Raw genomic sequence first — 21,550 nt, 5'->3', positions numbered from 1 at the left:
AACGAGCTGCAGTCGCCTGCACGGTACGACCACTTCCGTTACCCACTCATCATCACTCCACGTGCTCCAGATCAGATTATGTCATCCGTTGGCCCTGTATCTCGCCTTCGCTGAGTTGTAGATTCCTCCAATTTCATCGAGGCGTCGAGACGGAACCTGACAAAACAGGGCGAAACACGACAAGACGTGCACGGAGCTCCAGCGATATTCGACCGAATAGTCTCCATGGTTCGAGCAAACTGTGAGGATAATACAGAATATCGTCGACGCCGCAAATACCAGTACAGATACAGTCGTTGGATATTACAAGTAACACATACACATACCGTCCATCAAACCATCTCCAGTAACGGGCGATGAAAACCAAATACTATGGCTACCGCATACTTAGTCTACGCAAGAAAATCTACTCTGTGCAAACGCTCGGGAACCTCAACTGGATTGTACAACAGTTATCTAAGAACCACTCCAGTGCTTCCGGGTTCGAAGGCCCGCTCAAAGACTCAAGAGATGGGAAATTGCTCGTGAAAACCCCTGCACGCATACCGGACCAGAAGCCATCTAATGCAAGTCGATGTCCGAGCAGATCTCCAATGCACGGCTGAAGCTGGGATAGGATTCGCGTTGCTCGCGCAATGTGTTGCAAAGACGGCTCTGGAGGCGTCGCAGCTGTGTCCTTCTCCCAGGCCATGGTGAATACAAGTCTCGTCCGGCTTCGAATGATGTGCAAGTGCTGTAGAGCCATTTTGGCGAGCTTGTTGTAAGTGCCCATGTCCTTCAGTAGTACTTGAGAAAAAGCGATCCACTCTTCGATTTCTTCATTTTCCGGGTTGTGAGGATCCATGATTATGGCCAGCCCCATCATTACTGGGTATGAATCAATCACAAGGAAGCATATAAAAGCAAGACAGAGCTTACATGCAGAATCGAAAACAAGATGCGCAAGAGCCGACCATCGTATATGGGCGCGAGGAACTTGATTTTGAATAAGTTGCAGCATGGCCATTACACGTTTGCTTGAAGAGAAAGACTCAGGAAGCGAAGATGATATATATCGCGAACAGACGCACCAGAAAATGAGACAGATAGTCCTAGCATGTCGATGAAACATGAAAACTCTGCGTTCCTCTTCCGTACTGGGTTCTAGCCCATCCTTGACCGAACGGAGGAGTAAAAATGGACGCTGCACAAATTAATCAAGATCCAAGATAACATTAAACAAATTCCTTACCATAAGGACGGCGCGGGCATGGAAAATACCCATTGTCAGCATATGATTCTGTTGAACATGTCAGCTAAGAAATTGAGCCATGATGGATATTGCGGTGTCACCTGAAAGGTGAGATAAGGATGGGCAGATGCAACTTGACTTGATTGGTACCGAAAGGAGGCAGGAATGTCCAGTTCAAACTGGCGGATTTCGTCCTCGATGTCCAATATAGTACGATAAGTCGGCTTGCTGACGCTGCTGCATTTGTCCCACATCCTGCCAAGAAGCTGCGCATATCGACTGGAAAGCAGAAAGAATACTGTCAAATGAGGAATGAGATGGCAATTACCCATATCTTTCTCCGAAGAAGTGACTGACAAGAATCTGTTGGCTCATCTAGAGCTTTCGGTACCAACTCTGACACGTCTCGCAAATCGACTTGATCAAGGTTCATAGGCAAAGTAACATCACAGTGCTTTTCGGGTAATAGACTGTTAGTGGACGCCTTCATGTGATATACATGACTTACCTGCTCTTGAATAATGTAAGGACGCCCGTATAAAGTACATTGGTATCTGTGACACCATAAGTAGAATCCTACTTCAATTATCGAAAAACTGTACCGGTCAAGGATGAATAATGTCCCTATATAGTCAGTAAGCACCATCAAGAGTAACGATACCATGAAGAGGACATACACCAGATCCTCCTTCTAATTTCAGCATCTTGAGGCCTCATGCACCAAGTTGTCTCCCCGTCACGGTTCATGGCAACTGGAGCGTCTTAGTTGAAAGGTAATTTATTCGGTTTGACAGAACTTACGGGTATGGGCCATCCGAATTGCCTGGCCAACGACGTAGTAGCACTCCGCTGCATTGCCTTCATTCTAAATGTGTACAGCGTAAGAGGCAGAATCGTGTTGGTGGGATTTCGACCTACCCACTGGTACAAAGCAAATACAGTCAAGGCTTGAATACGTTCAAGTGAAGACAAAGGAGGCTGAGGCGTGGCTAACAAGACGTTGCGAGCAAACTCGTACATCCTTTGTTGTAAGATATGCCGCCCGTGTTCATAATCTGCGAATATTATAGACTATGCATCGCGTGAGGCTATGGCACCGCTGATATGGCCAAAGCACTCACGTCCTTGTCACTTTCGGGAAGAAATTGCAATGCAGTTGCGCATGTGATCGCCAACAGGGCAGTGAATTCGATGCTCGGTGGTATTGGTCCAGAAGAGAAGGTGAGATAGAAGTTCTGAAAACACGGCCGATGGATCACTGGCCACAACCATTGCACAGATGATTCATCGAAGAAGTAGGAAAGGAGAAAATCCGTGATCTCGAGATTTGGAAAGAAGGTGGACAACTCTGCGATCTTGCAAGTCTTCCCACCCCGAGTGGCCTACAGCAATTGAGTCACAGTTCGAAAGACCGGGCGTATATAAATTGGTGCGCGTACCTGTTGTAGTACCTCTGCCATCTGGGAAAAGGGGTGTGGATGAAGAAGAGGAGACTCATCCATTACGGCAACTGGAGGAATGTCGTCGGGGGACATCGCCCCAAATTTCGTGACTGTCTCAGGTATCGTCGGAGTGGGTGAGACCGGGGCGACAGACCTGCAGACGGGAGGTGCTGCCGGCGATGAAGTAGAATTTCCGGCTTGCAATAAATGCATCAATGCATCTAATCCCGCTAGAGCTGTAGGGTCCAGATTACTCAGTGTGTTTGAGACGAATCCCTCGAGTTGATTGATACGCTCGGTGAGCTCTTCAGACATCCCGTTTGTGGCGGGCTTGTCTTCAAGCTGCAGCTTGACCTCCATGGTTCTATGATCTAAAGTGCTGTCCGTAACATGCTTTCGTTTCCTAAGTTCTTTGGGTTGTTCGTATGCACAAAGGTGCTTCGTTCCTCTGTCGACACTGCCATAAAATATTAGGAATAAAACCAGGGAGAAGTGTCAGGAGGTAGGTACCATCGTTGACATGGTTGACCCCGATCGCATTGCTGCTTTCGTCGATGACAAGCTACAGAACAGCGTTCAACACGCCTTGAGTCCTTTCATGATCTATTTATTTGCAGATAAATGACCTACGTTGACAACTCCTGCAAGAGAGTTTTGAATGAAAAGCTGATGTCTGATGAGATGATGAAGCTCACAAAATGATTCTGTTCCTCTTCAGCTTCTTCTTCATCCCATTGGAAGACGCAGACTGAGGGGAGGACTGGGACTCGGAGGTACAATGATGCTGAAAAGTCACCGCCGACGTTATCGCCGACGTGTTCGGTCCCGACGCCTCAACCTCTGGCGACAAGGCAAATTCTGCCATCATATTTTCTCTCGTTGTCATGCGGTGAAAGATACTCAGCAGGGTGTGTGTGAAAGTGTAAGCATGGAGAAGGGGACATGGGGCGTCGGGGATGTCGATGAACCTCACTAAGCCCGTGTCAGGGTTACATAAGAATAGACGCCGTCCCAGACGCCGTCAACCACCAAGTCTGCGTAATGGTATGTATAAAATGTACAGTATGAGGGCTGAAATATAAAAATAGTCGCCCACTAAGCCGTAGTTAAAGTTAAAAATATATGTTGACTGTACCAGTACACTCAGCAATAGTCCACGATTACAGAAAGCAGCAAGGGTAGCAAAAACGGCAGAGGAAGAAAAGGGACACACAATCATCACTTGAGCCCGTAAGCCCTTTCTTCCTTGCCATCAGGGATTAACCAGCTAGCGACGGTCAGCTCGTATGGCGAAGTTTTAAGTGGAATTTCTTCATTTCGGAAGAATGCTTCGTGGACTTCGATGAGATTGCCAATGTACGGTCTCATGCGTTTGATGATATCCTCGAGAGCATCAGAATCCTCGCTATAATCGACTGGAGAAAGCCCCGCAAAGATCGGCCACTGAAGACGCGTATGAAGATTATGTAAAGCGCTAGTATCAAATCACGTACGGTTTCGTCGACAGCAACCACGAGTTCATCGCCATAATCATCTCGCAAGCGGAAAAACAACTTGATGATCCATACAACGTGCTTTTTCAGGGTATCGTTGCAGGTCGTGCATGCACGGCGAGTTGTAGGAATCCTAAGCAGTTGAGTCAGTAAGTACCTGGATGAGAACCATACTAAAGGTGACAGACTTGGTGCGGCAATTTGCACAATACTTGATGGAGCAGTCCTTCAGATCCAACGGCGCAAAGTCGACAACTCGGGCCTGTATCCGGAATCTACCAGGACACCGATCGCTGGCCACAACCTCTTTGATGCTGCTGAACCCGTCTGATTTATTCTTATTGGATGGTATAGAAGGAAGTGGCTTTATGCTGGACGCAGTGGCAGATGATTTCTTCCGTCTGTGGCAATCTGTCAGTGCTATCAATGTTCAGATGCATCACGTCGTTGGGTTACTGACTCGAGTAGCGCCATCAGATCCTTGTTATCGATACTCTTCGCGTTAAGTTGCGAGATCAGTCGGTCGCGCCCCCCCAGCTTGCCAAAAAGCCTGTGATTCGTCGCGTTCGGCATCAACCTCAGATGGGCAATATGATAGAAACAGCCTGGCTCCATGTTTTCAGCTATGGCATTTTGGCTATCCCTCAGAGCTATTGTAACGATTTGGTCCTCGCTATGTTTTACCCAATGAGCAGTTGGAGGTCGTTGAAGGTCTTTTCTGGTAGTGTAATCGGTCACGTATATGGTGGAGAATCCGGTTGAATCATAGTCTGCGTGGAGTAACTGTACATGAACGTCAGAATAGATGATCTGAGACTGTCAACTGTCCATACGTACCTCAACAGTACAGTCGAAGATTTCTGTCACCGAAATTTCGCTCAAGAGTTTGTGAGTAAATTGGTGAGGACTGGTGTTGGTCTCGTTCCATGCCTTCTTGCGCCTATGAAGTGTTAATCGTTGATCGCGAGCACATTGAACCGCCTACTCACTCTAGGAGCGCCTTTAACGTTGGTATCTGATCTGCTTGATCCTCATCCAGCCTCTCAGCCTTCCGGGTCTCAGAGAAAGTGCCTTCGAGAAATCCGCCCGTACTCATCTTCATCCGTACGTTACCTATGAACCAGTATTGGCCCCGTTGCATACTCTGAGCGAGCGTGGCTGCTTGATGCCACATCTCGATCTTTAAAACCTGGTTGGAAAGATTTGCGGGACACCAGTTTGCCACGTTCTGGTACGTCCCCTCCTTTGCGGTGTAGTCGGTCACATATACGCTGTGCGGGCCATTGTCGTTTGAGTGACAATATAGAATCTGGGCAAGGAGTCAGCTGATGATTTGTGGCTTGATTCGGTCCAGCGTACCTCCACTGTACAGTCGAAGTAGCCACTTGGGGGAGCCCTCGGGTCCGCGTCACGAATAAGTCGATGCTGTCTTGCACCGGTGTGCGACATGCTCATAGGAGCTTGCACATCACCTCCACCGATCTGTATCTCCTGGCCTTGAACAAGTTTCCGCTCCTCCTGCACTGCTTTCCACCAACTAGCCAGTCGCGCGCAGTAGGAAAGCTCCAGCGCACAAGGCGTCCAAATGGGTGAATAAAGGCCATTTTGGCTACCGCCATCGTTACTTGTAATCACAGGTTTCGTCAGGCCGGTCAGTGGATCGTAGATCGCCCATTGAAATCTGTCAGCGAACCCGGTCAAGGTACTCTGATAATTAAACTCAGAAGCCTAGAGGGCGCGAAATTAGTGCTCATATATGCGTGGCGCAGAAGTCAATCTACCCTCAGGCTCCGCAATATGATAACATCTCCGACATCTGGCATTGGAAGCCATTCTCTGCGAAGCTTCATGAAGCAGTTGACCTTTGCACCACTCCTGGGTAAATGCAAGTAGCCACCGAACTGATCCAGGTTGGACGGGTCTAATAAGGTGAGACACTGCGAGAAGTCTTCGGGACACATGCTCAATTCATATGGATACGCGGGAAACAATTGAGGCACACACCGCCTTTGAACGTCTGGAGTATCTCTCGTGCAGATGTGACGACGCCGATAATTGAGACAAGCTTTCCGTTCTCAATGTTGGCCATCGGGGTATAGTATCCCTAAACGGTGTTTCATCATGAGTAAAACGTTGAATGACAGAGGGACGAAAGACTCACCGCTTCGGCTCTCAAACCGGCTTTCATAGACAGTATTGGATTTTTGCTTTCTAGGGTTGCTGTAGACCCTGAAGGAATAAGATTAGATTTTGAATCCTCATGAGGCGCGCGATTAGCAATTTCCGAACGGGAAGACGTGTTGTCTGACACAGAGATTGGGACACGGTCTGCAATTGAAGGAATGGGACGCGGTAACGAAGATAATTCCGATGCTGTAGAGACGTGCGCTTGCTGCTTCTGTTTTTTCCTATCCGCTCTTTTTTCGTTTTTCGATTTCTTGCTGCGGGCGATCTCCTGTCGCGCTCCAGTGTGCTCCAGTGCGTATTGAGCGCCCGACACAGTCGGCTTTACAGTCGAAGTGGGACCTAAAATACGACCATCTGCCGGAGGCCCGTTGGCTAGCATAGGGGTCTCAGAACGGTGTGCAACAGAGACTAAAGGCCCAGCCATAAGCGAAGCATTCGTCAAAGGTGGATCCAACTTGGGAGAGGTAGCATCTGCAGGAGTAAATCTTGGCTTTGCAAGGGCAGCATCGGTAGGAGTCACTCTGCAGGAAGGTGGTTCAGGCGAGTACTCGGTGTGTGCCATGATGACTTCTCTAGTAGTAGCGTTGTTCGTCGATGTAGGCGGGGCGTTTCGAACGCTAGCGACCAGCTCTTGATGGCTCGTCGAGGATGTTTCAATAGGAGAAGAGAGAGAGACCACAGTAGAAGAGCGTGTCGAGTTTGGTGAAGCGCGGTCGATGGCTGTGGCATCGGACTCGTTGCCGCCAAGATTCGGGGGTACTGCCGGCACGGGCGGGGTATCATACCAGTCAAAGCCATCTGCCTTCTCCTGAATACCTTTATATATGCTATTAACTTTGAGTTGCGATTTCTTGACTGATGCATTCAACGTCAACCACGAAGCGTCGGAGCAATGAAGTTCCAGCTCACCTTGCCAGGCTTCTATGAACTTGTTGCTGTCTTGAGACGAACCTGGCCGATGAAGAATTTTAACAGCAATTCCGTTGCTATACTTTAGAGTAATATGATTCTGTGGGTTTTTGGGTTTGATGATTTCAGCGCCCTTCAGTGAGATCTGCAGCTCATCCTGCACTAGCAGTTCAATCCGGTTGCACCATGTGCCCTCGAGTTGGAGGTCAAGAACAGTAGCATTGAGAGTAGAGTCGTGCTCATCTCCATTAGGGACGGATAGCTTGTAAGTCCTGAGCTTGCCAAAAAACCGAATAATACGCGCGACGATGTAGCCTTCGTCCTCAGCACCATGTAGCTCCGTTACGCTCCTTCTGTGAACGAAGGTATTGGGAGAGGGGCGTGTAGGAGCAGATCGCTTGCGAGAACCTTCGAGTGCACTTTGTGCAGAACGTTTCATGATGCTTCGGTCCTTCGCAGGTGAGAGGGAAAAGTCGCTAGTCAGTCAGCCGCGACGCGACGTGACGGCAGAAGCGCGAGCGCGTTGAGTGGCCCTTCGCGTAGCGCGACGCGGACCCCGGATACGCCGACGTCATGGACTCTCTTCCTGCGCTCTTTCACAGAGCCCTCACTGCGCTCTCGAGGGCATCCAACCTACCTACAATCGACGATGAAACACAGGTATGTCCAAATAAAAGCGCTGCTTATGTTGTGTTCTGATGACGGACTCTCCAGGACTTGATCGCTTCAGCCCAAAAGGATCTTCGACAGGCTCGGTCGCGACTTTCAGACCTCTCCTTGTTCAGTCCAAACGAGATCCTGGAGGACATTGCAACGCGGGATCTGATATATTTATTCGTTCCATTTGTCCTCGCGGAGGCAGAATCGCGCGCCAGGGCTCTAGAGAGAGAAGAGCGGCTTGCACGTCTTCGTGAGTCAGAGGTATGTAATATCTGTCGCACTGGGATCTTCTGCGCCAGGTTTGACCGACTGCAGAATCCAGGCGAATCTTCTCGCATTTGTGTCTGGCCTGGAGAACTACGAGGTCGTCCCCGAGTCTGAGCGAGAGCTATATGGCAAGAAGGCACCTGCCGTCGCTGACCCAGCTAGGAGGCGGGAAGCCAAGATCAAACAATATCAGAAGGAAAAGGAGATTAGATCCAAGATTGACGTATGTGTGTATAAATCCAGTATCATTGCCTGATCCAACAACACAATTGGGCAGGCCCTCCGCCAGCGTCGCCATGCCACGGGCAATTCCCTCGATGACAGCCCCACCGACTTTGACCTCATCGCATCTCTTCTACCTATCTCGGCCTCCCCCTCCGCTGAAGAAGGAGAGGAAGATGATGCAGACGACGTTCTACGCGAAGTCACTCTGCTTCTCCTGAGGCTCGTGTACGCGCAAGCTCGAGCACAGTTGGATAGCCTCAGCCAGGAATTCGAGCTCTTGAAAAATGCCCCGCACACACCTCCAGGGCCTCCAGAGGGGCAGTCGGGATCCCGAAACACAGACGATCTGGACTGGAGGCTCGATGCAATGAGACTGTCCGGTAGAAACAAGCCACTACTGGACGCCAAGGGAAAGGTAAACACGCCTTCAATCCTTCAAAGTGCAAGTATCCTGGCTGATTGCGACCTGCCTGCAGCCGCTGCAACCATTCACAATCCTTCCATCCTCAGCCGCCGACCGTGCCCAATTGAAATCTCAGGTTTTCCAGGCTGACCACCGTCTACCGACCATGACCATCGACGAATACCTTGATATCGAGCGCGAACGGGGCAAATTCATTACCGGTGGGGGGTGAGTAACACGTTGCTCCATGGATCCCAGCGATGACTCATGCCTTCCGCTGCGTCAGCCCCGCATCGGCTGCTCAGCCTACGTCCAAGGAACAGCTGACGATGGATTCGGAGCAGGATGGTACTACCTTTGCGGAGGAAAAGGCGGAAGAGAAGAGACAGCAAGACGAGAGTTGGGCGAGGTACACTGACGAGAACGCCAAGGGTGCCGGAAATACAATGAACAGAGGATAGGTGCGTCACTCACAGAAGAAGCCGAAGTCATGTTTTCACTCGAAAGAGTAGTAGTTCAGGGACTACCCTCTTGCTCAGAGTTGTTTGTACCATATGTTGATACGCACGGGTTCGTTAGCAGTTCAGGTAGCTCCATAATTATCGCCGCTGCCGTAGATGTAAGTGGATGGTATATACTTGAAGTCGTGAAACATCGTTTCCGTCTAGAAGCAAAATGGTGATGCACAGGGGAACAGTCCGAAGTACAGGATCTAACATTGGCACTGAGATGCTTCTGGTACTTCGTTCGTTGCTGGCGAGGTGACGTCAATTTCTGCGAGTGATTGAGTTAAATCCTGCAGTTAGAGCCTGATGCAGATGATCTGGAATGATAAGAATGACGCACTCGTATTCTGCGCCTCCGCATTCTGATTTTCTTTCTCCATGCCGGGGAGCGACATAGCGATCTTCTTGAACAAGCTCTTGACGTTATGCCCTGCCTTTGCAGAGGTTTCCATAAACATGATGTTCAGCTGTTGTGACTTGGCTGTAGCTTCCTCCAGCGTGACTTGGCTGCAAATCGCCGTGTCAGATGCGCCGCAACACCAAGGTAGTTTTGGAGGATCTACCGTTTGTCTGACAAGTCGGCCTTGTTGCCCACCAGCACGACCATCACGTCATTCCCTCGCTCTGACCGCACGTCATCTATCCATTTTGATGTCGACAAGAACGACTGCCGATCTGCGTGTGCATCAGTCGGGGTAGACCGACTCTCTTATGGACAAGACTCACTTGTGATATCGAAGACAACGATGGCAACAGTGGAGTCTCGGATGTATGATGGGATGAGTGAGCGGAAGCGCTCCTGAAAGGGTCCGGATCAGTACTGGAGGTATGCCGCGCGTCAAAGAGAAATCGAAGCACCTGTCCTGCAGTATCCCAGAGCTGAAGCCGCACTGTCCGGTCATCGAGATACAGCGTCTTGCTGAGAAAGTCGATGCCTATCGTGGCTTGGTACGTGTTATCGAATGTGTCATACATGAATCTATGAATCAGGGCAGGCGGACCCATAGCAGAGCAGATGCTCAGAACACGCGCATTGGCCGCACTCGCACTCGCTGCTCCCTGCTCACCGTGTGATTAGACTGGTCTTCCCCACACTCTGGTCCCCTAGCAGCACGATCTTGGTGCGTTTGAGGGTCGACGTCAGGACGTCAGCGACGGGCGATGTCGGGGTGGCCATCTCTGTCTGAAAATAGGGCGTGGAATATGAAGCAAAGTGAGCCTGCACGGGGAGAAGAAAGGCGTGTAGAGTGAGTGTGCGCTCAGACGATGATGTCCTGTTCTCGAGGCACGGGCGCCTCGGCCGGAGTGTCCTATTTGGGCCTGTTTGCTACCCCGCACTCCGGCACTCCGGCGCACGTGGTGCAACGATCCCGTTCCGAGCTTCCCAGTCCGCGCCCGGAATCGGTGACTGAACGTTGGACCGCGAGCACGCACGCTCCTAAGCTTGCTTGCGATCAAAGTACATCATATACGACCGATGTCAGTGACCCTTCAGTCCCCCATGAATCACGGCGCGTAGTCTATGTGTTGATCGGATGGCGAACAGACCTGCTGCCTATGAAATTGGTAGAAAAACTCAAGGCCTCTGATGGGCCCTTCTACACGTTCGAGTTCTTCCCCCCGAGAACGGATCAGGTGAGCGCCGATCTCACTGTCACCCGACGCTCCTTCGATCCCGGCATGCTCGACAGGGCTTCAACAACCTTCTGCTGCGCATATCCCGCCTCGCAGAGCTCAAGCCGCTCGCAATCAACATCACATGGGGGGCGGGGGGCTCGACCAGGGATCGGACCCTCGAGCTGGCGTCACTGACACAGCGAGAATATGGAATCGACACCGTCATGCACCTGACGTGCACCAACATGGAGAAGGGGACGGTGGACGATGCGCTCAGAGTACGGTTCATTCCTGTCAGCGATCCTCGAAAGAGCTGACTGAGCGCAATGACAGGCTGCAAAGGAACTTGGTATCCAAAACGTCATGGCTCTCAGGGGAGGTGCGATCTATGCTGTGTCGTATGAACTTGACTCACCCGAGCCCGCGCTCAGATCCTCCGAGAGGAGAGGAGTACTGGATTCCTACTGACCCGCGATTTAAACACGCAGTCGACCTGGTGTCTTATATCCGCTCGAGCCCCGAGTTCTCTGATACGTTCTCGATCGGGGTGGCAGGTCATTTTGCCGTCTCATCCGTCTCTGTCTGTTTCTGAGCTGCTCCATAGGCTACCCTGATGGCCACACTGACAATGAAGGAACAGAGGATGATGAGATCGAGCACCTGAAAGCGAAGGTCGACGCAGGCGCTGATTATATTGTCACACAGCTCTTCTACGACGTGGATAACTTTATCCGCTGGATCGCCAAGGTCCGACAGCGAGGTCTGTGGAAATAACGGACGGGCGCACGAACGCTCGCTCATCTGTTCTAGGTATCACTGTCCCCATTATACCGGGGATAATGCCTCTCCAGACGTACTCTTCCTTCTTCCGTCTGACGAAGCTGTGCGGTATTCACGTCCCCGACTCCATGCAGGCTGATCTCGAACCCATCAAGGTGAGTCGCTTTCATTTGTCGATGTTCATTCGCTCTTTGTTCACAGCTCGAAGCACGACGACCAAAAAGTGAAGGATTATGGTGTCTCGTTTGCCGTGAATACCATCCATCGATTGATGGGCCGCGGCGGTATCCGGGGCTTCCACCTGTGTACGCTCAATCTGGAAAAGAACATACAGAGAACCCTGGAAACTCTAGGCTGGGCTCCAGGGAGCTCGAAATCGCATAATAGACTGATCGCTGTGCGTGTCTCTCAGGATTACTCACGTTGTACCCTTTGACACTCTGCATGCGTCCAGGAGACCCCCGTCGTCCACTCATCTACCGCCGATTCGGAGTTCATGGTCAGCCCTGCAAGCGCCACAAACATCGCGGCCAACGGGCTGTCGTCGCACCACAGACCAGGCGAGGGCGACATCGGAAAGGGAGAAGTGAACAACGCGGCCACCTGGGACGAGTTCCCCAACGGTCGTTTCGGCGACGTCAACAGCCCCGCGTTCGGGACCCAGGACCTGTGGGGCAACTTTAGCAGACTGGTCAGCGTCCTCTCCCCGCTCGCTGTTCGCTGTCCCCGGCTCTGACCCCGCCGCTCCCGTCACGCAGCCCGTCGAAGTGTCCAAGCAGTGGGCGCGGCCGCAGGGCGCGGCGGACATCACCGCGATCTGCCTGCGCTTCTTATCCTCCGAAACGGCGTCGTGGCCGTTCTCGCCGACCCCGCTCTCGCTCGAGTCGCAGCATATCCTGCCGCACCTGAAGCGCCTCGCGCGGGCGGGGTGGTGGCCCGTCGGCTCGCAGCCCGCCGTCGACGGACAGCGCTCCGACGACCCGGTCTTTGGGTGGGGCCCGGCGAACGGGTACGTGTTCCAGAAGGCGTTCGTGGAGTTCTTCGTCGGGATCGACGCCGTCGAGAGGCTGGAGAAGCGGGTCAAGGCGCAGGGCAAGGGGTCCGTCGACTTGCTCGCGGCCAGCCACACGGTGAGCGCTCCGTTGTGCGGCGGGGGATCGTGTTGACCTGCGTTAGGGCGAGCTGCGCACGAACATCGCCGAGGGGGAGCGGAACGCGGTGACGTGGGGGGTGTTCACCGGACAGGAGATCGTGCAGTCGACGATCATCGAGCGGGAGTCGTTCATGACCTGGAAGGTGCGCCGCGCGGTTCATCGCGTCCTCCCCCCCCCTCCCCCCTGCGCCGATCTGACGCGCCCGCAGGACGAGGCGTTTTCGATATGGAACGACTGGGCGTCGCTCTTCGAGCCCGGCTCCGAGGAGCGCGCGCTGCTGGAGGACATCCGGAACACGCGGTGGCTGGTGAACGTCACGCACCACGACTTCAAGGACCCGGACGCGCTGTGGCGGTTCCTGTTCGAGGACGCGCCGGAGGCGAGCGCGGGTCGATGAACGCATAGAGCACAAAAGTAGAAATAGCCGCATTTGCGTGTACGTACCGTATGTAGTCGCATCGCAAAGCCCTGCCCGGCGCGCACACCGCACAAAGCGGCTTCATTGCCAGAAGGACCGTGGCACAGTCGTGGCACTCGCGCGTCGCGTCGCGTCACGCTGTGCGTGACACCGCTCCCTCTCTCGCTCTCTCGATGTCCGTCGCGACGCCGACCGTGCTGCCCCGCTCGCCGCTCTTCCCCTCGCTGCTCCCGCGCCCGCCGCAGCCGCACCCGACGCCGCTGCCGCGCCGCGGGCGGTACGACGCGCGCATGAACGCGCGGCGCGACCTCGTGCGCGAGATGGACGACCTCAGCGACGAGGAGGCCGAGGTCGACGATATCGTGCGTGTGTCCCTCCCGTGTCCTCGCCGAGCTTCGATTGAGTGGCTGATTGGATGGGCGGGATGGGTGGTCGCGCGGGGCACAGACGTCCGCGGTGCGCAGGCGCGGGTACCACTTCCTCGTGCCGATCGGGAAGACGCTGACGCAGCAGGAGGAGAAGAACGACGTGAGCGCGCGCGAGAGGCTCTCCCCGTCCTGACCCGACTGACCGACTGACCGCCCGCACGCCCGCACGCACGCAGGCGGACGAGGGCTCCGAAGACGGCGACTCGGCCGCCTCCTCGCGCGGCGAGTCTGGCGGCTCGCACATGACGAACGGCAGCGACGAGGACGAGGACGAGGAGCACAGCAACAGCAACAGCAACAGCGACGGCGATGAGGAGGACGGCGAGGACCTCGACGCGGACCTCGACGCGGACATGGAGGACATGGACGAGCTCGGGGACCGCACGGGCGAGACGGAGGACGCGGACGAGAGCGGCAGCGGCAGCGCGAGCGAGGAGCTCGACTGAGCCGCGCGCGCTTGCTGTATATGATCGATCGAGACCGACACAAAGCGAGATGTAATAACTTATGCGCCGCACCGCGCGTAGCGTGTACTACTACTACTACTACTACAACAATACGATATACGATAATGCACGCCAGTATCCAAAAGCGAGAAGCGCCCCCGCGCCCCCGCGCGCGCGTCACCCGACGCTGTCGAGGGTCATCGACGCGACGCGGTGCGCGGCGTGCCCGTGCTTGAGGCGGCGCGCGCGCACGGCGAGCGGGCGGATCCAGAGCTTGACGTGGCCGACCTTGGACGCGGTGAGGAGCGCGCGGGGGAGGAAGGCGACGGCGGTGAGGATGTCGCCCTCGAGCTGCTTCACCTGCGGCGCCGCGTCAGACGGCGCGCACGGAGCAGGCACGGCGCGGCGAGGGAGGGGAAGGGGAAGGGGAAGGGGGGGGACGCACCAGGACGGGCTGCACGACTGCTACCTCGTTGCGCGAGGGCGCGGGGTGGTAGCGCGGGAGCGGGCCGTCGGCGAGCGGGGTGGGGAGGTGGAGCGTCGAGCGGTCCGTGGCGGCGGCGTCGCGGCGGCGGAGGGCGAGCGAGAGCGTCGAGGCGGTCGAGAGGCGCTGCGTTGGCTGCAGCTTCGGGCGGTGGAGCACGCCGCTGGAGAAGTCCCACTGGTGGAGGGACGCGGGCGTGAGCGCGCCGCGGCGGGCGGGGACGAGGGGGGAGGAGGGGGAAGGGGGGGATACGCACCAGGATGAGCTTGTTGTCTTCGCCGACGCTGCCGAAGCGGTACGTCCTGCCGTCGCAGCGCGCGTCGTCGAACGCGACGGCCGAGACGAAGGACGAGTGGCCCTGGCAGCGCGCGATGACGCGTTGCTCCCACGGCGAGAAGATGTTCACGAGGTCGTCCTGCCCGCCGGTCTTTTTCAATCCGGGGGAGGGAGAGAACGCGGGGTTGAGGTGAGCGGCGCATCGGAGGAGGAGGAGTGAGGGGGAGGGCGCGCTTACGATGATGAACCGCCCGTCGGGGGACCACGCGACGCTGGTGAGCGCGCCAAAGTACGCCGCGTAGCAGTCGACGAGCCTTCCCGCCGCCGCCGTCAGCTAGATGCCCGCGCACTGAAGACAAAAAGCGTTTGCCAACTCACTGCTCCGCCAGGGTATCGATCACCCGTAGGCACCCGTCCTCCGAGATGGCAGCGACGTATTTAACATCGGGCGAAAACACGAAATCTTAGGGATCGGGCAGGATCTCCGTCTCACGGCCCACACGATGTCGGACGAGGGACACAATCACGCACCTACGATGCTGCGGTGGGCGACCTTCCAGTGGCTGACGGGGTTCTTCGCCGCCTTGTCGCGCTCGCCGCGCCCGCCGGCGCCCGCGGCGCCAGGGCCGCCGTTGACGGGGTGCCAGGGCGGCATGGTGACGAAGATCGTGTCGAGGGGGTTCCACTCACCGGCGCCGGCGGCTGGGCGGGCGGAGGGCGGCTGCGGGAGGCCGGAGTGGGGGTGCTGGGGCGCGAAGAGGCCGTCGTCGCGGTCTTTGTCGTAGACGATGATGGTGCCGTCTGCGTGGGAGACGAGGAAGAGGTTCGGGGAGGAGGGGACCCAGCGGACGGCGGTGCAGGGGGATTTGGAGATTCGGCCCTGGATGGGGGGTGAGGGACGGGGTGAGAGGGACGGGGACGGCTAACGGAGACGGGAGACGGAGGCGCACCTGTTTGTTGAGGCGGCCGTAGCGCGAGGCGATGGGGTCTGGGTGCGGAGGCTGCGGCGTGAGGGTGGCTGGGACGGGGGAGCGGGAAGGATTGGGGCTCACCGAACCAGACGAGGTCGCCGGTGTTGAAGCCGATGATGACGTCTATGTGCTCGTGGGAGACGGTTGCTTGGTTGACGTCGTGGCAAGTGGGGTAGGCGGAGAAGGATATGCGCGTCAACGGGTCCTGGGCGTGAACGAGACGGGGTGAGAGGGGGTGGGAGGGGGCGGCGGGGGGTGAGAGGGGGGCGCACCTTTGACTTCAAGCCTGTTTCTAACCAGTAAAAGTTCTTTGCAGAGTTGTAGAAGAGAAAGGTGACGTCGCCCTGCTTCGCCTGGAGGGCCCTGGAGAGGCCCTCGAGGGAGTGGAGGCGTGTGATGAAGGTGGAGGAGGTCGTGCGCATGTTGTGCTTCGGGCGGGAGGCGGACTTTTTCTTGGGGGCGGGGTGGTGGGCGAAGAGGCCATGGTGCTGGTCGTGGGATGGGACGGGGGTGGGGGGGACGCTGTCCTGAGCGTTGGAGGGGTCGGGGGAGGTGGGGTCGTCCGGGGAGTCGCTGCTGGACACGCTGGCGGCGTCGTCCCTGTGCGGGGGGGCCCTGTCCTTCCAGGAGTCCTTGCTGCCGCCGAGGAGCTGGGTGAGGCCGGGGGAGGGCGCGGGCTTGGCGGGGGGGAAGCGGACGAGGGCGGCGGAGAGGCGGGTGGGGAAGAGCGGGCCGGGTGCGTTGTGGGTGACGGGGACGGGCTTGTGGTCCTCTGTGAGCGAGTAGACGCCCTCTGGTGCGACGAACGTGGACTCGTTCTCCATCGTCGCGACGAGCGGGCGACGCACAGGCAAGCGCTGGGACGCGCTGGGACGGCCCGCCAGGCACGCGCGCGTTCCCACCCCGGATCTTACCCCGCGGCTTGACTCTAGTTTGACATAGAGGGTGTAGAATAAGTGGGAGCTCCGGCGCCTGTGCTGCTGCTCGCCCCCATGTCCGCCCTCCGCCGAGCAACAGCCTCGGCCCTCCGCCGCCCCCGTCCCCGCCCCCCGCGCCGCGCCCTGTCCACCGACGCCGCGCCCTCCCCGCCCCCGGCCGGCGGCCACCTGCCCTCCATCGCCACCTCCACCCTCCTCCGCACAACCCGCGACGCGTCCCTCCGCACCCCCGCAATCCAGTGGCGCGACCCCGACCCCGGCCCCCCCGTGCCCGACCTCATCGCCGGCAGGGAGACCCGCAAGATGAACCTCTACCAGGCCGTGCGGGACGCGATGAGGTCCGTCCCTCCCTCCCTCCTCCCCGTGCCTTGCATCCCACTTTTGTTACGTGCCCCACAGCATCGCGCTCTCCAAGGACGACTCCGCCGTCGTCTTTGGCGAGGACGTCGCCTTTGGCGGCGTCTTCCGCTGCACAATGGTCTGTCCGCCCCTCTCCCCTCTATCCTCTCGCTCCACCTTCATCTGTTCGCGCACAGGGCCTCGCCGAGGAATTCGGTACGGATCATATCCCCCCTCTAAGCGCCTGCGCCCGCGCTCACCCTTCACCCAGGCCGCGAGCGCGTTTTCAACACCCCGCTCTCCGAGCAGGGCATCGCCGGCTTCGCCATCGGCATGGCCGCCATGGGCCACACCGCCATCGCAGAGATCCAGTTCGCAGACTACATCTTTCCCGCCTTTGACCAGGTACCGCGCGCGCGCTTTCCTCCCTCCCCGTCTCTCACCTCACCTCACCTCACCTCTCCAGCTGGTCAACGAAGCAGCCAAGTTCCGCTACCGCAGCGGCGGCCAGTTCAACGTCGGCGGCCTCACCGTGCGCACCCCGACCATGTCCGTCGGCCACGGCGGCCTCTACCACTCCCAGAGCCCGGAAGGCTTCTTCATGGGCGCCGCGGGACTCAAGGTACGCCGCCCGCGTGCTTGCCCACACAACGTGCCCTCACCCGCTGCAGATCGTCATCCCGCGCTCCCCGATCCAAGCTAAAGGCCTGCTCTTGGCCTCCATACGCGACCCCAACCCCGTGCTCTTCATGGAGCCCAAGATCCTCTACCGCTCCGCAGGTGCGCGCGCCCCCTCGTCCCCCGCTGACCCCGCTGACCCCGCCGATCCCGCCGACCCCGCCCAGTCGAGCACGTCCCGCTCGACGACTACGAGCTCCCCCTCGGCCGCGCCGAGGTCCTCGTCCCCGGCACAGACCTGACCCTCCTCTCCTGGGGCACGCCCCTCTACCACTGCGAAACCGCCCTCGCCCTCCTCGCCCGCCCGCCCCCCGCCCTCGCCCCCCACGTCCCCGCCGCCCTCCGCACCGCGCGCGTCGAGCTGCTCGACCTCCGCACCATCCTCCCGTGGGACGCCGAGACCGTGCTCGCGAGCGTGCGGCGCACCGGACGCTTGGTCGTCGTGCACGAGGCGGCGCGCACGGGCGGGGTCGCCGCGGAGATCGCCGCGGAGGTGCAGCGCCGCGCGTTTTTGAGGCTCGCCGCGCCCGTGCGGAGGGTCACCGGATGGGAGTGAGTGCCGTGTGCTTCGTTTGGCGTTCGCGCGTGCCGCTTTTTTTTTTTTTTGGTTTTTGGTTTTGCTGACCCCCTCCTCTCCCCCCTCGTGTGTGCGCGCGCGGTAGTACCCCGGTAGGGCTGCAGTACGAGCGCTTCTACATCCCGGACGCCGTGCGCATCCTCGACGCCATCGTCGAGACGCTCGCGTACTGACCGCGCGCGCGCGCGCGCACTCGGTCACACACGCATGCAAGCGCGCACGCACGCCATCGTTGGAACCTTTGGTCGGAAGGATCTCGTCCCGCTTTGTGTACACTATATACATAACAGACAGACAGACAGCAAGCATGTACACCACCATACCATATCATACCATCACGCACATACACGCACGCATCGCTTCCCCGCGCGCCAAAAAAAAAAATACAATAAAAAAACGTGCGCGCCGCCTACCCCTCCTTCCGCACGACGATCTCCCACCGGCGCAGAATCCCCCGCTCGAGCAGCGCCGCCTCCCACGCCGCGAGCATGCGCGCGCGCGCATCGAGCGGCGCGCGGTCGGCGGCGTGGGCGCGGCGCAGTGCGAAGGCGCGCGCGTCGGAGACGTGGGTGGCGGAGAGGAGGGCGAAGTGGGCTTGGTGGAGGTGCGAGAGGACGTGCGGGAGGGAGGCGGTCAGCGCGAGCGAGGTGCGCGCGGGCTCGCGGCGGGTTGCCGGCGCGGGCTTCGGCGGTGGTGGTGGGAGGAACGGCACGGCGGCGAGGATGAAGGAGGGGTCGAGCGCGAGCGCGAGCGGCGAGAGGTGCGCGCCGAGGGTCGTCAGGTGCAGCGTGAGCTTGAGCGGCGCGCGCGCCGCCGTGGGGAGGGCGGCGTGTAGGTGGTGCAGGAGGCTTTCGAGCTCGGGTGGGGGGACGGCGTCGAGGTCGAGGGCGAAGGAGGCGCGGGGCGGCGGCGAGGGGGGGCGGGGCTCGTCGTTGTCGTTCCCGGGGGACGGCGGCAGGTCGCCCTCGCGTGCGGCGAGCGAAAAGCAGAGGTGGGCACCTGCGCCGCGCCGCCGCGAAAACGCGCCCCCGGTCAACACGGGGCGAACGGCGCGCATACACCCGCGTAGCCGCGCATACACGCACCTAGAAACGCGTCGAGCTGCCGCGCGCACGCTCCGTCGCTCAGCGGCGCGCTGGGGCTGGCGCTTGGGCACGCGGGGAAGGGGGAGCGGCGACTCACGTCGAACGGCGCGGGGAACAGGCGCTCGCGCGCGAGCTGCGCGAGGACGGTGCACCGGAGCCCGACGTCCACGACCACGCGCACGCGCCACCCGTCGCTGTCGCCGCTGCCGCCGCCGCCTGCACCGGGCTCCGCGCCCGCGAGGAGCGCGTGCAGGCTCCGTGCGGGGTGTCTGAGCTCGACGGCGCCCGCGAGGAGGTCGCGCAGGAGTATTGCGAGCGGGAGGTAGAGCGTGTGCGATGCGTCGGCGTCGGCGCGCGCGGCGAGGGCGGTGTAGGGCTCGGGCCAGCGGGAGCGTGTTGGGACGAGGAGGCGCTGGAGGGCCGCGAGGGCGCGCGAGTCTGGGAGTCGGGGTTGGGCCTTTGGGGGGTGTGCGGGGCGCTGGCGTAGTAGGCCTAGTCCTAGGACGAGCGCGAGCGCGAGGGCGGAGGCGAGGAGGGCCAGGCAGAGCAAGCGGTGGGGCGTGAGGTGGGGTTGGATGTCTTCGAGGGCGCGGTGCCAGTCTACTAGTGTTTTGAGAGATTTTGGGGAGCCCATGTGCGATCCATTTGCAGTCGTGCGGCGGAGGAGGATGGTGGGGAGAGACATGCCTGTGTGCATTGCCCTGCCTGGCTGTTCCCGAGCTGGAATATGGCGGCAGATTGCGAGACACAAAATCTCGGGCGTTGTACACAGATACAACGTACCCTGTGCGCAGAATGCCCAAAAATACGCTTTATCACGGTTAAGGTCGATGGCATGTATAAAAGATCGATGTATCCCTACAAACGACACCAGCAGGATTCGAACCTACGCGGGCAAAGCCCAACAGATTTCTAATCTGTCGCCGTAACCACTTGGCTATGGTGTCTATCCTTATTGGCTGCTGTAGGTATTTACCATAGCCAGGACAAGTACTATAAGGCGACGGCGCCTGTCTCTCGCAGTCTGCCACCATCCAGCTACCTCCAAACGAATCAGCGTCTGATGGATAGGTTTGCTTTCTGTCTTGTTCGACTTCAGCCTGCCGCTCTTTAATTATGTCCTCACAGTTTGGAATTTAATATCCACCAACTTGTCTTGTCCGACTTGGCTGCCAACATTGGCGAATCGGCAGATGACCCTTCGGACCCCACACTCGAGTCTTCTATAAATTTCGTCACCTCGAAAGTGACCACGCGCGCTGTCCCAGAAGATGTAGCTGTGAACGGCGATGTCAAGGCAGGGCTGGAGCAGAGAGTCTTCATGGTACGTGTACACTTGCGAACCATCACCTCACGCGTTTGAGCCCTCGTAAACCCGCCTGCTTTCAAGCCTGCCTCTAGAGTGCGCTGCAACATCGGCTTTGGCGAGCTGGCGGTCAACCTGCCAGAGGCCCTGCTCGGAAGTGCTGTGCCCGTCCTCCTTGACATCCTGCGAGACATCCCATATTTTGACTTTGACCGGAACCTGGCATGGGATGGTGTGTGCTCCTGCTCCAGAGTCGAATGACATTGATAGACTCGCCCAAGATTGGTCTCTCCCGGACCAGCTGGTTTATTCCACCGTGGTTCCACTGCTGCAGATGGCGAACGCCTTGCCGAACCACAGAGAGGCGATTTCTAATGCTATCCTCACATTCGTGTCCGTAACTGTGCACGGCCTCCAGAACGCTACCCGTAAGCTTGCCTGCGTCGCGTTCTCTGCGCGCGCACGACTCACCTTGCACGACAGCGTCCGATGTTCTCACACACTATGCTCCCGCGTTCCATGGCTTCTACCGAGCCGTCATCTCTACTCCGTTCACCTGGCAGTTCGAGGACTGGCATCGTCTCTCTGACCAACTCAATATCTTATTTGCACCAGATGTCATCGAACATCTTAATCGGCTCTTGGTGGACATATTTCAGACGGAAACTGGCGACCCAGAGGCTCTGGACTATATCCAGACCCTTCTCTCTCGATACGTGGCTCACGGACG

General features: G+C 57.8%; 8 protein-coding genes across 8 annotated transcripts; 3 read left to right on the top strand and 5 right to left on the bottom strand.

Moving 5' to 3' along the window:
* Window positions 1-231: 231 nt before the first annotated feature.
* HETIRDRAFT_432596 (uncharacterized protein) lies at window positions 232-3,604 on the bottom strand. The gene is made up of 15 exons (XM_009544587.1): window positions 3,369-3,604; window positions 3,304-3,314; window positions 3,184-3,235; window positions 2,671-3,130; window positions 2,353-2,613; window positions 2,150-2,302; window positions 2,033-2,096; window positions 1,909-1,983; window positions 1,834-1,855; window positions 1,740-1,785; window positions 1,589-1,685; window positions 1,333-1,529; window positions 1,232-1,279; window positions 1,071-1,183; window positions 232-1,016 (listed from the first exon to the last, which is right to left on the bottom strand). Exons 1-15 carry the CDS (start codon window positions 3,557-3,559, stop codon window positions 407-409), a joined length of 2,400 nt encoding a protein of 799 aa, XP_009542882.1. The 5' UTR covers window positions 3,560-3,604; the 3' UTR covers window positions 232-406.
* Window positions 3,605-3,891: 287 nt separating this feature from the next.
* Window positions 3,892-7,701, bottom strand: HETIRDRAFT_167673 (uncharacterized protein; the record flags this gene model as incomplete). Its single annotated transcript, XM_009544586.1, has 11 exons — window positions 3,892-4,116; window positions 4,167-4,299; window positions 4,355-4,567; window positions 4,627-4,949; window positions 5,004-5,106; window positions 5,156-5,475; window positions 5,526-5,894; window positions 5,948-6,114; window positions 6,171-6,270; window positions 6,328-7,208; window positions 7,263-7,701. 11 exons carry the CDS (start codon window positions 7,699-7,701, stop codon window positions 3,892-3,894), a joined length of 3,273 nt encoding a protein of 1,090 aa, XP_009542881.1.
* Window positions 7,702-7,835: 134 nt separating this feature from the next.
* Window positions 7,836-9,278, top strand: HETIRDRAFT_311119 (uncharacterized protein; the record flags this gene model as incomplete). The annotated part of the gene is made up of 6 exons (XM_009544585.1): window positions 7,836-7,922; window positions 7,977-8,183; window positions 8,245-8,418; window positions 8,479-8,829; window positions 8,891-9,045; window positions 9,104-9,278. The coding sequence occupies 6 exons, from the start codon at window positions 7,836-7,838 to the stop codon at window positions 9,276-9,278; spliced, it is 1,149 nt and encodes a 382-aa protein (XP_009542880.1).
* Window positions 9,279-9,529: 251 nt separating this feature from the next.
* Window positions 9,530-10,500, bottom strand: HETIRDRAFT_310086 (uncharacterized protein; the record flags this gene model as incomplete). The annotated part of the gene is made up of 6 exons (XM_009544584.1): window positions 9,530-9,591; window positions 9,664-9,830; window positions 9,887-9,998; window positions 10,050-10,122; window positions 10,182-10,302; window positions 10,391-10,500. 6 exons carry the CDS (start codon window positions 10,498-10,500, stop codon window positions 9,530-9,532), a joined length of 645 nt encoding a protein of 214 aa, XP_009542879.1.
* A 380-nt stretch (window positions 10,501-10,880) lies between these two features.
* HETIRDRAFT_471420 (uncharacterized protein) lies at window positions 10,881-13,271 on the top strand (the record flags this gene model as incomplete). The annotated part of the gene is made up of 11 exons (XM_009544583.1): window positions 10,881-10,958; window positions 11,015-11,218; window positions 11,274-11,319; window positions 11,372-11,494; window positions 11,545-11,700; window positions 11,751-11,875; window positions 11,929-12,117; window positions 12,175-12,411; window positions 12,479-12,850; window positions 12,897-13,016; window positions 13,083-13,271. The coding sequence occupies 11 exons, from the start codon at window positions 10,881-10,883 to the stop codon at window positions 13,269-13,271; spliced, it is 1,839 nt and encodes a 612-aa protein (XP_009542878.1).
* Window positions 13,272-14,343: 1,072 nt separating this feature from the next.
* HETIRDRAFT_309667 (uncharacterized protein) lies at window positions 14,344-16,721 on the bottom strand (the record flags this gene model as incomplete). Its single annotated transcript, XM_009544582.1, has 10 exons — window positions 14,344-14,526; window positions 14,612-14,827; window positions 14,907-15,077; window positions 15,165-15,240; window positions 15,305-15,389; window positions 15,458-15,518; window positions 15,564-15,806; window positions 15,877-15,914; window positions 15,979-16,102; window positions 16,170-16,721. The coding sequence occupies 10 exons, from the start codon at window positions 16,719-16,721 to the stop codon at window positions 14,344-14,346; spliced, it is 1,749 nt and encodes a 582-aa protein (XP_009542877.1).
* Window positions 16,722-17,138: 417 nt separating this feature from the next.
* On the top strand, window positions 17,139-18,780 carry HETIRDRAFT_380356 (uncharacterized protein; the record flags this gene model as incomplete). The annotated part of the gene is made up of 8 exons (XM_009544581.1): window positions 17,139-17,173; window positions 17,235-17,313; window positions 17,372-17,390; window positions 17,446-17,579; window positions 17,641-17,796; window positions 17,846-17,954; window positions 18,020-18,404; window positions 18,515-18,780. The coding sequence occupies 8 exons, from the start codon at window positions 17,139-17,141 to the stop codon at window positions 18,600-18,602; spliced, it is 1,005 nt and encodes a 334-aa protein (XP_009542876.1). The 3' UTR covers window positions 18,603-18,780.
* Window positions 18,781-18,838: 58 nt separating this feature from the next.
* HETIRDRAFT_449006 (uncharacterized protein) lies at window positions 18,839-20,199 on the bottom strand (the record flags this gene model as incomplete). The annotated part of the gene is made up of 2 exons (XM_009544580.1): window positions 18,839-19,514; window positions 19,544-20,199. The coding sequence occupies 2 exons, from the start codon at window positions 20,197-20,199 to the stop codon at window positions 18,839-18,841; spliced, it is 1,332 nt and encodes a 443-aa protein (XP_009542875.1).
* Between the last annotated feature and the right edge of the window lie 1,351 nt (window positions 20,200-21,550).

The sequence above is a fragment of the Heterobasidion irregulare genome, assembly GCF_000320585.1.
Source record: "Heterobasidion irregulare TC 32-1 unplaced genomic scaffold scaffold_02, whole genome shotgun sequence".
NCBI classification, from domain to species: Eukaryota; Fungi; Basidiomycota; class Agaricomycetes; order Russulales; family Bondarzewiaceae; genus Heterobasidion; species Heterobasidion irregulare.
This window is presented reverse-complemented; position numbering and strand designations above follow the sequence as displayed.

Excerpts from the sequence above, each read along its gene's own strand:
- HETIRDRAFT_432596 (XM_009544587.1), bottom strand. The coding sequence starts at position 3,559 with ATGACAACGAGAGAAAATATGATGGCAGAATTTGCCTTGTCGCCAGAG. Across the intron at positions 2,303-2,352 it reads TTCCCGAAAGTGACAAGGAC|TCTATAATATTCGCAGATTA; the intron begins GTGAGTGCTTTG and ends CGCGATGCATAG. Across the intron at positions 1,184-1,231 it reads ATGCCCGCGCCGTCCTTATG|CGTCCATTTTTACTCCTCCG; the intron begins GTAAGGAATTTG and ends TAATTTGTGCAG.